At 38.8% G+C, this 14149-nt stretch overlaps 1 protein-coding gene across 1 annotated transcript in view; it reads left to right on the forward strand.

Annotated features, from left to right (window-relative positions):
- Nucleotides 1–12354, forward strand: part of LOC121094329 (gamma-aminobutyric acid receptor subunit pi-like) — a 47209-nt gene extending 34855 nt beyond the window's left edge. Inside the window, exons 8-10 of the mRNA XM_040607748.1 lie at nucleotides 4987–5139; nucleotides 5969–6162; nucleotides 11721–12354. Of these exons, the coding sequence (XP_040463682.1) occupies nucleotides 4987–5139; nucleotides 5969–6162; nucleotides 11721–12023 (650 nt within the window). The 3' untranslated portion in view covers nucleotides 12024–12354. The remainder of the gene's footprint in view (nucleotides 1–4986; nucleotides 5140–5968; nucleotides 6163–11720) is intronic.
- Nucleotides 12355–14149: the final 1795 nt, after the last annotated feature.

Consider the following 14149-nt stretch of genomic DNA (forward strand, 5'->3'; position numbering starts at 1 on the left):
GCAGTGGCAGGAATGAGAAGGCTCAGCTTGCTGCGCTCTGCTCGGCTGCTGAGCCTTCGGCCTGAGCCCGGCAGGGAGAGTTATGTCAGGCAGTCAAGGCTCTCCATGCACTTCCCCGCTTAGAAGACCGTGAAGTCAGCAAAATGGCATATTAAGGTGGTGTTATTTTGACAGAACAGAGGGAAAGAAGACACAGAAGCATAAAAAGTCAGTCTCCGCTCCTTGATGCACAAAGGCAAAATGTTTGCCCTCTTGAAAAAGACTGCAAAGGGGGCTGGCTGCTGTTTCTTGTCTGCAGTCACTGCCAGGGTTTTGGTGTCTATCACAAATCCTGCTTTAGCCTCCTTGGATTGGAGGCCTTGTCAGACTTTGTTTGGTTGTGCTGTGCTGAAACTGCTGGCCCCTGTCCACCCTGCGTTGTTGGCTTCTCAGGTGGGAGGTCATGGCTAAGCCAGTGATGGGTTGCTGTCATTTATAATTAGTGATCTTAAAATCAGAAAGTATAGAAAGTATATGTAGACAATAAAGGGTGTATAAGAGTTTATAAATATAACATACTCTTACACAGAGTGCATATTCATCAGTCACAGTCTCTTTCTCTCAAAACAGAGGCGTTACCTTGCTTTGTCCTATGGGTCCATCAGCAGTTTCCCAAGGCTCAGGAGGCTTATTAATCAACAATCAAAGTTTTCTAGGATTTTATATTCTTCTTTTTTGAGATACGGTACACTGAGTAGCTTCTTTCATTCCCCCTATCAGTTCTTTTATAAACTGTAATTACTCTCCAATTGTTATTTCTGAGAACATCATCTTTGCCTTACAGGGGTTACAAACAATCTCAAACCCATATTCAGCATAATCTTATCTGCTGAGTCTTTGGTCAGCCTCATCTATGATTCAAGCAACGAAATATGCATATATATATCTGTTACCATGTTATGTTCAGCTGGCCTATCTGAGCTCATGTAATCGCTCTTTGTAAACAAGGTTTTCCACTTGAGTTATGACAGAAAACTTTTCAGCATCAATTGTTTTTGTGACTCTTCTGCAATGTAGAACACTTTAGAAAGAAAACAGTTTTGGAAAATGTATTCAGAAAGTTATGGTAACTTGAAAACATATGGAAATGCAATGAATGAAATGAGTATCAAGGATATTAGGAAGAGGCATTTTTTTGTTAACTTCTGGGAAGTTTCTTGTAGTAGAGACAGAAATACACAGAAACTCTTGGAAAAATTTCTTTGGCATGATTTTTTGTGGTTTTTTACAGGTAAGCTAAATAGATAAATACATATACACAGAAACACTGCATGAAAGGTTTTGTTTCATTCTTAGGAAATTTGAATTTCAAACTTAGTTTCTGTGAAGCAGTTTTGTGAAAATGAAACACACATTGAGAAGCCTGGCCTGATCTTTCCTTTCCTTTGATTCAGCTCTGAAGAAGAAGTAGGAAAAGAGGTAGTTCATAAGGTTCTGACCATGAAGAACAGAAGATTGTTTTCTCAGGGAGGGACAAAGGAGGTGTAATAACATATTAATCATATATATTGACATCCTTAGCATCCTACATCGGTCAGAGAATTGCATTGCAGTTGCACAATTTATTTGTTGGGTAAAACCAGGGATGTTACTCATTCCTTCATGCGTATGTTTGTTGTAAACAAGCAGTAAGATTTTGCATACTGAAATCTACGTTTTCAGTGCATAGTTAAGGCAGTAATATTCTATTGTAAGCTTTCCTGTACTGTGACCTTAGAAGGTGGGAGAAGAGAAGAAAATGATGCATTGGTAGGGTTATACCAATGTGCTTGTGTGAGACGTCACACACTTTAGCTGGCACCCAGGGGGTTATCATACATATTTCATGGTAGAGAAGAATGTGCTCTTTGTGCCTGACCGCACACTCCTGTGCAGGACGCCAAAGTGCTTCTTACATAAAGAGTGATGTGGAGCAGTCTTTTACTGGCATAGAATTCATTAGCAAGCCCACAGGGATTAACTGTGGGGAAGATTCTCCCATCCTGTAATGTTAGAGTGGAAGTTAAAGAACTGCTGACAGCATTTGTAGGGCGTCAATCCTTCCTATAGGTGCCTCTGCTGTGACCATCCACTGGTCAGAAGGCAGCAGGGATGCAGCTTCTGCCATCAGCCGGGAACAGATGCCATAGGGAAAGTGGGATAATAAAAACATGAATGACCTAGGGTGATATGGAAACATGTTTGTTTAGGTTTAATCTATTTCTCAGGCAGTGCAGCAGTAGTCGGTGTCAATAAAATCATCGGTATTATGGCAAGATCTATAGAAGCGTCAGATAGGCAGTGCTGTAGATTAGAATATTGTTTTTAGTAAGCCAAAAGTCAAACCTTGAAGGCAAGTTATAAAGAGGATTAAACAAGCTTTTCCTGCCTTAGGCCTAGGCCTGCGCCTGCTCCACCACTGGTAGTCTGTGACGTTACAATTTTTATGGTACTGAAACAAAAGTAATCAGCTGGAACCAACTGAAATTTCATTTCTTTCACCTCTTTTCACTTTCTAGGCTACTCTTATTTTGATTTTCTTTCTCTCTCTTTTTTTTTTTAACAGTAGTGAGAGTCAGAGTAGGTGTGCCGACTACAGTCTGCAATCCAGATTTGTTCTTCATTTAAAAGTAGAGCTAGTGTCTGGTTTTGTACTTCTGCCCTCTAGTAAATTCTGTAAAGCTCAAGTAACTCAGCTTAATCTTCTTTCTCTGGAGGGTGATCTAAGCAGAATACCTCACCTTCTGGTGGATTTAAAGTATATATACTGAAAGTCATTTAGGTTCAGACTCATCTGAACACAGGAATTTGACACTGCGGTAAGCGCTACCGCTATGCCTTTGCTGCAGTTAGCTATCTGCACAGAGATAATTTCCATCATGTTATCAAATTTAAATCACAGCGGTCACACACTGAGGTGACCTCCATCATGAGCCAGAAACCTCAATGAAGAAGCATCTTTTCACTTTAATGCAAATATTTCATTGTTGGCAAGACTCGAGCAAGGGGCAAACTTGTCGGTTTTGAGGAGTTAACTTGAGCTGTACTTAACTCCAGTAAAACCAGGACTAGGATTACATGGACTTGTTTCACTTCTGATCTGACTGATGGCACCACAGCCTCAGATGTGCGAGTCAAAGGCATTACTATCTCATATGCAACTCATGTAATAGGAGTAATAAGCCTGTTTCTTTCTAAAGATGATAACTTTTGGTACTTATGGAATGTAGATGAAAAAAGGACTGTAATATTTCCCTATTTTCCCATTGCTCGTCTCTTTAGCCTGATAAGTATGCATTGCATATTTTTTCTTGACTACTTCTTCTTTCAGTTTATTTCAAGAGGAGCTCATATGAATTCTATATATAGGCTGCTTCAAAATTTCCATTATAAAAGCTCTTCTGAACTCTTTGGAGAAATGCTGACACTATTATTATCATGTCCATGATGTGTCTTTGGATTCTGGCAAGCAAAAAGCCTTAAGGTTGGAGAAATGCCTTTTCTTTGTTCCCCCAAAAGATGCTCAACTATAAGCTGTTCATCTCTATTTCTCTTTGTTGTTCACATTACTTCAGAAACTTCTGGCATCAGGAAAAATAACACAAAAGAACACAGGAACGTTTAAAGGGCTTGTCTACACTTGGAAATTGCAGCAAAGTGGCAAAGCGTGACTTTCAAGTTTGAGATGTTGAACTAACTTCCCATGTACATACTTGACTTTAATACTAAGGTGAATGGAGGTAGAGTTGTAGGGCACTGATAAGGAGTGGGTACAGCTGTACGGCTCTGTGTTGGCTATTTCAGAGTTTTCCTTCTTAAAGAGAAGCTCTAAGACTGAACCAGAGGAACGCCCAAGTGCCTGTGCATATATTGTTGTTGCTAAAGTGCATTCACAATTCTGTAGTTCTGTCCTGACTCACACCATGCAGCACTGGAAACAAACATAGGTCCTGGAGATCATCATTTGTTGGATTAAAATAGATGAAGCCAAAGCTATCTGACCACAGCATATTCAAGCATTATTCTCTCACTGATATTCTGGTGTGAATATTGTTAAACAAATATTGTTAAACACTTTAACACTTAATTTTGAATTTGGAACTTCAGAATAAGAAGTCTTTTCTGCACATTAAGCTAGCAAAAAGCAAGCTTTTTCCTTACTGTGATCCATTGGACTAGTAACAGATCCTGCTCTTGTGTTGCTCAAACAGCCAAATCTTGCTCAGTTAGTGAGCTGGATAACAAATTCAGGCTTTGCTGTCAACAAATTCAGTGTTCTGTCCCCTATGAAAACCAATTCTCTGTTTTTGTTCTGGAAATTGCTCACTTAGAAGCAAATAATTTATGTCACAAAGAGTGACACCGCTCAGAACAACACAAGTAATGCACTAATTTATAGAAAAAACAGACAGTGAAGATGCAAAGATATTGCTTATTTTTAAGTGGAATATAAGAGGTAAATCAGCAGTATCGGAGACGATAGCTTTGATCCGCATCTTGAGCAATAGTAAATGAAAAAGAAAATAAACCAGATATGTGAGGCAGTTAAAGGTAAGGACCCATGCTAACTTCATGACATTACAATTGTTATGCTAGCTTATATGGTGGCTTATACGTTCTTAAGAATTGGCCACAGCTATTAATAAAATTGCAGATTTCTTTGTCTGGTGTTATATAATGAAACATCCATTTTGCATGTTGATAGATTTATCTTTTCCTTTTCTATTCCTCAGTGAATTTCCAATTCAAGATGTCTGTAATGGAACTCTGGATACGGTGACTGGGTGCTATATATTTTGTATTTTTTCTTCAGTTCAATTTAGTCTTCATGAAAGAATTTTTCTTCATTGTGTTAAATTTTTTTCAAGCTTGTTTTTAACCTGTATTACAATGCAGCAAAAGCTTGATAATTTAAAAACTTCTTATGAATTGCACCTTCACAATATTTTTTCCCTCCTCTTTCCGCAGGACGTTACCCAAAACTAGTGTTTCACTTTGAACTCAAGAGGAACATCTTGTATTTCATACTAGAGACATATGTACCATCAATCCTACTTGTTGTGCTTTCCTGGGTATCATTTTGGATAAGCCAGTCATCAGTTCCAGCCAGAATCTGCATAGGTGAGAAGCTGATAAACCAAACCTAGAGCTGGATCATTAAGATGCTTTCTTTATTGCACGTACATGGCATCCATTTCCAGAAGTTGCAAATGCTTCTGAGTTTTACAGAATTACTTTTCTGGTTTGCTATCTACAGTACATCACGCAGTTTTCCCTTAAAGCCTTGCTATTCATTAACTAAGAAAACATCTCAGGGACCTACAGGACACTTGGAGGCAGGGGAAGCTGTTGAAAGCAAAGGAATAAATGCAGTCATTTTGGAAATAATTTCAATATATTCAAACACATGGCATGCACAGACAGAATTGTGAGGCTTTTGTGAGGTCTAAAGATACATACTAATTAACACATGAATAATAAGAGAATTATAAGAGATTAAATATAATTAATTTCAAATAAAGGTTATTCTGAAAGGGAAAGCATGCAAATCAGTTCTGATCAGACTGCAGGTGGGGTGGGAAAACACTCCTACAGAATAGGGAAGAAAGAAAGATTTCACATCAAACCAGGCTAGTGGGCAACTGCAGCGAGCAAAATGATAACTGAATGTTTTAAAGGGAACGTTTGCATAATCTTGCAATAATAATGTGTTAAGCATAAACATACATCCTATAACACCAAAATCTCTCTTGTTTTAATTTCTCAGCTTTGCAAACATTTTTCATGGGTGTGTTTTTAAGCATTTAATTTCAGAATCACAAGGTCGTTTGAAAGTCTGCTTTTCAAGACATGACACTAGGAGTGCACAGAGCCCAGAAAAACTGTCTTGCAGCAAAGGCCCTCATTGCTATCCGTGTTTTATCAGAGCTTGTATTTTTGCATTCCACAGGTGTTACCACAGTCCTTACTATGACAACATTGATGATGGGAGCCAGGACTTCACTTCCAAATGCTAATTGCTTTATTAAGGCAATTGATGTGTACCTTGGTATCTGCTTCAGTTTCATCTTTGGAGCACTGTTAGAGTATGCTGTGGCTCATTTCTGCGCTCTGCATCGACTCAGTTCAAAGGAACTTCCAAAGGTATTCTAATTCTTTGATTGTTGTTCTACAAAACAGACTTCAATTATACCTGCTAAAGAGAATGAATTATCTTAGCACTAATGGTAAATGTATTTAAGGAAGTTTCTATTTTAGAGTAACAGTAAGAATAACCTTGAGAGACAGAAAAAATTATTTGTATGCCTATAACTTTTTGAAAGAGATCAAACAAACTGCATCATACTTCCATAAATTCTTTCTTTTGGCACATGCTTTATGACCATTTATCAATGTGCTAGACATATCACAAAAATATCACAGGCACTTATCTCCTCAGCAATGGCATACTCTTATTTGCAGTTCAAAAATTAGATGGAGCTCAGTCACTTGATCTTATTGCAAAATCACAAAAAAGAAAAGATTTTAATACATTCCATTTATGAAACCTTCTGCTGCACATACATCGAACATGAGTCAGTTTACTAGCAGATAGCTTCATGGATTAGGTGTATGAGATCCCTATAGCCTTCTGCTTGTACCTTCTCTTTCAGCAGCTGCAGCTGAAGGTCAGACTGGCATTCACTTTCAATTCTGCATTATTATTATAGCAGCTCTTTCTGCTGCCCTAATGAGCTTATCACAGCTCAGAAATACTGTGAAATATACTTAAAATAAAAAGGGATCAAATCAACATAGGCATTTTTGAGTCTGGTGGTTGTTCTTGCTGAAATAATCAGGACAGGTTCATGAAGAAGTTTTGTCACATCTTCCATCTCCAGTGTTTAGCATGGCTTTCATAAGCAGTGAAAAAGAAATCACAAGGAAGTTGGAAGCTGATTGTCCTCCAGCTTTTAATTATGGAACTGAATCTAATATGCATCATAGAAAAGAAAATATTAAGCAGCTTATGACATTTCTGGATGAATAGAAAGAAGTAAAATGTGGAAAGTGAGAACAACAGGAAAAAAAAAAGCAGGAAGAAGTCTGGTTGTGTGCTGTAGGCATAAATGGCTAGAGGAAGAAAGATTGTTACCTATTTAAGCCAAATTAGAACAGAGCATCATAAATGCCTAAGCAAAGCTCCTTGCTAGGCTCAAGAAATGATACTGAGTTCAAGCAGAGAACCTTAAAAACAGTGACGATCAGCCAAGATGTATTTTTTTTCATGCTTAGATAGTTCAACAGCTAATATAGACTTTTGGCTGTTTGGATGAGAGACAGGTTCTGTTCAGCTCAGGACTGTCATTAGATCTAGGTGTGTGGAGACGAACTAAAAACCAGACCCAAACTTGAGCCACTCAGTGGGTTTTAAAAGGTGATGTCTAACAGGAGAATGTCTGCAAACGGGCAAACACTCATTTCAAATGAGAGTTTGAGTGGAAAGCCTGAAAGTAATTTTTCTTGGCAAGGAAGCATCAGTGACAATTCCCTCTGAGCATATCCATCTTGTGAGGTAAGTGGTTGTCATTTTGCTCATAGAGCAGAAAAAAAAAAAAAGCTTTTTGGAAGTTTGGGTAAGAAAGTAGTGTTTCAGTGCTTGGATGATTAAGCATCTCTGGATGTGAAAGGCACTTAGGACTGCCCTTGCTGTCACCTACCTGGGTCAGATTCCCTTTCATCTGGAGCACATGTACTAGTGCTTGCAGATGGGGCAGACATGGGAACTTGTAGACTTGAAAGATGTGCATGGAAGTGAGTGGAGGTACAGCCCTAAACTGAGGAAGGAAGAAAGACTTAAGATACAGTTTCATGATGGACTTAGTGGCTGAAAAGATTGCTCTGTCACTTCAGGCATGTTTCGTGCCTTCTGCTGTGCATCAGGAGTAAGCAAGCCAGTCCAGCTCACTTCTTGCCCCCACAAACACAGGCATATAAGGGAAGGGGCCATTGGTTGGTCCTAGATCAAGTCAAGACTCCGTAGAATATGGAAAATGCCTATCATGTCCTTTTCCTACTGTAGTCAAGGACAAGCACCGCTTAGTAGCAGAGTGCCATGGAGAGCACACCTGACTTGTATTTCTCATTTCTCACTATAAAAATAAACACATCACAAGGACAGAAGTACCAGCTAAAATCTCATGTCACTGTCTAGCAGGTACTTAACAATTACTGTGAGTATCGTCACCATAAATGTGTTGTTCTCATTATCGTATTCTGCTGTGGACACAGGTTAATTGGAAATCTCACTTCCCAGTTTGTTATTCCCATATGTGAGCTGATACAAAATTTGCACTCAGAATTATGTAAATTAATGTAGGAAGTGAAATGAAAATGTAACCCTCTGCCTTGTATAGTAATTAGTTGTACTGGTTTTCTTTCTGGTTTGCTATTTAAAGCAGTTGTGCACTGGTGCATCGGGTCCCTTTGAAGCCCTTGGGATCTCTAGTTTAAGATATAAACTGGTGAAAGAGCTCATCATATCCACACTCTTGCACTTTTAAGCCTCACAACATGTGAACCAGAACCCACAGAGACAGCCTCCAAGCTAATGGCAAAATCAGAGGAATCACTGGCTGCGAGGAAGGTCAGGCAAAATGTGCCATTCACATCAACTGCATAACACACCGCCCAAATGGAGAGGGTGCTTCTCCATAATCCTTCTCTTTTATACAAAGGTGTGAATTGTGTCCTCTGATAAAACAGAGAACTCCTCCTTGGACTTCACCTAAACATCTCCCTTTTGGTCAGAAGAAAAACTCAAAACCTGGAAATAAGGTTGCAAAGGCAGCGTTCAGCCTGCGCAACATTTCTGTGCGAGCATCGTGAACGCTTTATGAACACTGCATAAGCTCCAGGTGTGTGACACTAGGCTGAAATATTTTTAATTCTAAGCATCTTTATTATTCAATAGAAGTGACAACTTTCCTCAATTCTGTTGGCTGTTAGGTGTCAGCAAACACTTCAGTTAGTATAAGCAGCAGCCACTGCAGCAGGTGCCATATACAGTACTTTTCAGGTGATGTACCTTTCCTGAATGCTACCGATTTGGCACCCAAACAGAGCCCTTCTTAGTGTCAGCTGCCATTTTCTCACTGGACAGCTCAAATCCCGTGAAAATTTAGCATGACATTTGAAGTCAGAGCCACGGTTGAACACTTGCAACACAATTTTTTTTTTTTAATATGACATAAATCAGCCTAGTCTTTCATCACATTGAGTTCTCCATAGCAAGCTGGAAAAGTCCCTTGATAGTCCCAGTTTATAAGTTTTTTATAAACTAGCGGTTGTGGTTCTCTTCTAGACTAGCTTTCTCCATTTCAAGCAATGTGATACAGCACTTTCGCTGTAAAATCATCTCTTTTCTACAAGACCCCCGCTTTGTAACACCACAGGCAGGCTCAAGTACATATGAACTGTGCATGGTATTTTCTGCTTAAGTAACAACTGCCTTTTGGGGAGTAGAAAGGAGTTAAGAACAGCCTAATAAAGCATCAGCCTTCTGCAAATTCTTCACATGCAGTAGTGTGAAAAGAAAAATGGCACATATGCCATGTCCTTTCATGCTCTGCAGTAAAACTAATTCAGTAGCCAGCCCTACCTGAGAGACATAGAGACTCCTACACTGAGTAATGCCCCAAATCCTGCCATTTTTGAAGTATAGATGTTTTGCTCTTCCTTCGCCTTCTAAAAGATGAGAGCAGGGGAAAAAAAATGTCGGGATTCTTCTGACAGGTTTCTTTAACTTTTGAAGCGCTGAGTGCATGCGTTAGGCTGTCGCTTGGATGCCTTGTTTCAAGTGCCGGGTGCTGCTGACAAAGGCCCTTCTGCCATCGCCAGTGCTTCCCTCAGCTGCCCAAACATTTTCAAGCAGAAGAGCTAGGAATCTGTAACAGAGTTAGGCCCCGAGTAAAACTCCAGGTTTGAGGTTTAGCGCTGCCCTGGGGATTGTTTAAGGTTCAGACTGGAATTTTATGGATTGATCCTCTTAATGCTTTATAGGCAGATTTTTGTCCTGGCCTTTGTTTTCAAAATTCTCATGTGGCTGTGGGAGGCTCGGTGGAGGATAAGCAAAGTTTTGTAGTCAGTGTATTTTTTGAACTACGTGTTGAGCTACGTTTATCTCTCAAATAAAATATACTGGATTTTTTGGCAACTGAAAAGTGAAAAGTAGTAATAATCCCTTTTTCTAGCTCCATCTGTTCTGCTTCACTGCTTCACAGCAGTCTGAGGACATTGTCCAGGCTCCATTTTAATTTTCAAGGACATTACTAATTTTAGATGAAGAAAGGCTCAGGAACTGTGCCATCTACAAGTACCCTGGGCAGAAGAGCAATTCTGCACTGGCATGAAGATCATTCAGGTGGCTTAATGAGCTTTTTTGACTTTAATAGCTGGGGTAGTTCTAAATGAGCTTTTTATGTGGCTACCCAAAGGGCTGGACAGCTTAACTTTTCTAAAGTTTGTTCTTGTCTAATCTGTTTCTTCTCATGATGCAAATGGAAAAAGCAAATTGGTCAGAGGAAAGAGATTCTGCATTCTACATTTCACAAATACATTTTTAGCCTTTTCTTGCTTGTATGATTTACAAGGTAATAAAATCATCAGGAGAAAATTAAAATTATGGGAATACCTCCCTGAATTAAAATGACCCTTCCTCCAACTATAGAAACTTAGGTTTAATTTAGGTACAAAGTTGGAGCCAGTCTTTGTGGCTTGGATCTGCTGGTATCTCTGCTATATCCCAAACCAAATGCCCCAGAACTTTCTTGAAAGTTTGTGCTTAGAGCTGAAGCTGCAGCTGATGTCTAATCCTGTGTCCTCTGAGTCAGTAGCAGAAAACCCGCTGACTTCAAAGGGTGAAGATTTCATACATGAACTTCATGGCTCTGAGCCATTTCTAATCAAAGAAACAAAACCCACCAGAAGGCTTATACAACATTCTCTAAAGAGCTGTCTTGATGCAATAAAGCACATAAAAATGTGCTTAACCTTATTATAACTTTGAACTTAAAGCCTGGGTTTCAGGACTTGAAAGAAAGTAGTATGAGCTATTTAGTATTGAATGAGTTGTGGTGCTTGTCCCTCTTCATGATCCTCTTCTTTAGGGGGCTTTGGTGTGGTTTGTTGTTGTTTGGGTTTGTTTAAGTAACTTGATTTTGATCACCAAGCACCAGGAATAGAGCAGCCAACTGCATAGAAGGAAGGTGTCTTGTATTCTGGGATGCTTGATTTGGGATGCAACCAGCTTGACTAGCTGCTCTGGCAGCTTCCCCACCTCCATCTCCAGATTTGGGCTTTGCTTTACCTGCTTTCTAGACACTGACCTTTGCCAGTATTTTCCCTGAGCAGAAGTAAGCTTATAGTTGTGTGTTTCATGGATTTGCTGCTGTCTTAAGTAAACCTTAGTGGGCCATATTTGAACAAATCCAGGTTTGCTCGACAGTCCTACAAAAGCTTTTGCAGTAAGATATTGTTTTTTTCCTGTAAATGGAGGCTTTGAAGGCTGAAAGGAGCTGTCTGGTGCATGCAGGTGCTCACTCTTGAAATCAAGGAGCGAGCCACAGGAGGAGTTGTAAGAAAAATCCTATTATTTGCTGCAGCTCTAAAGTAAACGGGCAATGAGACACGTGCTTAAGTGCTGCTGGTTTGTTTCCTATCAGGATGAGGATGAAGAGGCTGAAGAAGAGAGCAATGGAGTCCTGGCAGCTGTTGCTAATAGTTGCAGTGCCCCTGACAATATGAGCAAGATCAATTCAAACAAAACCAGTATCGACAGAAAAAGGGAGACAAGTAAACACAATGGGTGTAGTTCACCAATGTCAGTAATGAAAAGACTTTTCTGTATCTTTGATTGCTTCCATGTTAAAAATCCTTACCACATAGACAACTATGCCAGATTTTCGTTCCCATTGTCATTCATGATAATTAATGTATTTTATTGGGTATATTATTTGTATTTCTAAATGTGTAAAATTGGTTTAAAGTTTAGAAAGTGGATACGGGAGGGGAAGATGCAGAAGAATGAAGAAGTTACATTTGGATAAAGGGAAATGAAAGGACATGCCGTCTTTGCAGGCATTTCTACAAAGTTTCTTATCAATTCACTTTTCCACTGTTAAAATGACTGTCATCCAAAACTTTCCTATTTGCATGCATATCCCATATTAAACCATTTATCAAAGGCCAGTAAGTCCTTTTTTAATATTTTAATGATCAACTTTGTAAAATAAGAGGTATATTACACTTGTTTTTGAACTGCATTGAATACATTTAAAATTAAACCACTGATGTGTTGTTTTCCTGCTATGCTTTCAGTATTCAGTTCCTTATAGCTTTGTCAATAATGTGTAAATTTTCCACATTGTATAATTGCAGATTGAAGTGTTTTTGCTTCACAGCAAGAAATAGCTTTGAAGGTATAGGCTACCAACACAAACCAAACAATATATTCCTTTTTGTAAGGTCACAAATATGCATGGAGACTCTTCCCTGCATCTTTAGACGGAACTCCTGTGGGCATCAATGGCTGCTCTGAGTAAGTGAATGGCAGAATATAGAAATGGACTGGAGCCAAAAGGTTTAGGATCCAGAGAGATGTTTTTCCTGAGTGAGGACATACTTAAGTGTTGGCCAGTCCTTAATGGAGTATGGCCATTTATCCTGACATTTATACTCTGTATTCTGCTCAGTCACCACTGCTTGCTTGACTATTATACAGAGGAAAAGTTTGCTATGCTTAATTTTCAGTTTAGCAAATTCATCTTGAGTCACTGACTACTAAGAATTTCACATAAAGGTGAAAAAGCTTCCTGAACTGAAAATAAAACCCTGGATATGCAATACCTCTTGAAAAAAGGGAAAGTTTTACATAGATGAAATTATGATCCACATGAAAGAACAGTTACACTTGATGAAAAACCATAATAGTCTTTCTGAGCAGTTACTTTACTGAAAAATATTACAAAAGTTACTGATACAGCAACCTGTTTCTTATATTGGAATCTGGAAGTTTAGAAGCACTTACTATTAATTTTTCCTGACCATAATATATGTGTGGGTCACATAGATGTAAATGTGTATATGTGCTTTTATAGACTGTACCTTGGCATTTATGATGATCTGAGACACTGCCCACATAGAAATGCCTTAAAAAGCCCCCATAATACTGACACTTTGATACACCTTTCTACCAGTGTGCTGCCTGTAAAGAACACCATTACATAAGAAGAAGAAAAGTGCAAAATACCACTGTGGGTTAGATTTTCCCCTGCTCACAACTATAAAAATCCATAAAAATCACTGCACACTGGTAAAAGATTATTAGGTCAATAAAATCCTCTCAATAACTTTATTTTCTAAACTGGTTGAGTACTGAAAGCTTGTTTCTCTACTGTTATCAGTAACGCCTTTTGCAAGGCTTATTGAGGCAATGAAACTTTTGGAACAGTCTAGGGAGTTTTGGTACCTTATGGGTCTTCTGACATTTGTATAAAAGCACAGGCATTCAAGGAATCAAACCAAGACTGCCTGTGTTAAGGACGAGCAAAAAGAAACCCCAACGTTTTTTGTTTAACATTCTGCTGTTGCAGATTTAACCTTAAACCTTTTATTCAAGAACAGATTCTTTGAGGTTTTTCCTGGAAATGAGGTGCAGAACTGGTCTCGGAGATCTCTTTCGAGTTCTTGCTCCCATAAAGTTCATAGAAGGCATATGGTAAAGCTCTATATTTGCTATCTGAAATTTGAAGTTTACATTAATCCTGAACCTTTTGAAAGAGTTATCTACATGTTGCAAGTTACCTGTTGCATTAACACTGAATTTGGGATTTACGTTTACTGCAAGCATAAGGTAAGCATTTAGAGTTTTGTAGCTTCCAATTAACTTGGAAATAATTCACCTTAAATATTCTTTTAGAAAGCTGTTGAAGGTCTGGACAGCTTTATTTACAGTGCATTGACTGATAACAGGGTCTGGTGTGCTAACTGTAGAGTGGAGTTAGACACTGAAGTCCCCCATGTTTTCATGAAAGAACAGACTCCAAAGCTAGATTATTTATTATTCTGCTTTGCATAATTCTGCATTAATTAC

This window comes from Falco naumanni, chromosome 9 (assembly GCF_017639655.2).
Source record: "Falco naumanni isolate bFalNau1 chromosome 9, bFalNau1.pat, whole genome shotgun sequence".
Classification (NCBI taxonomy): domain Eukaryota; kingdom Metazoa; phylum Chordata; class Aves; order Falconiformes; family Falconidae; genus Falco; species Falco naumanni.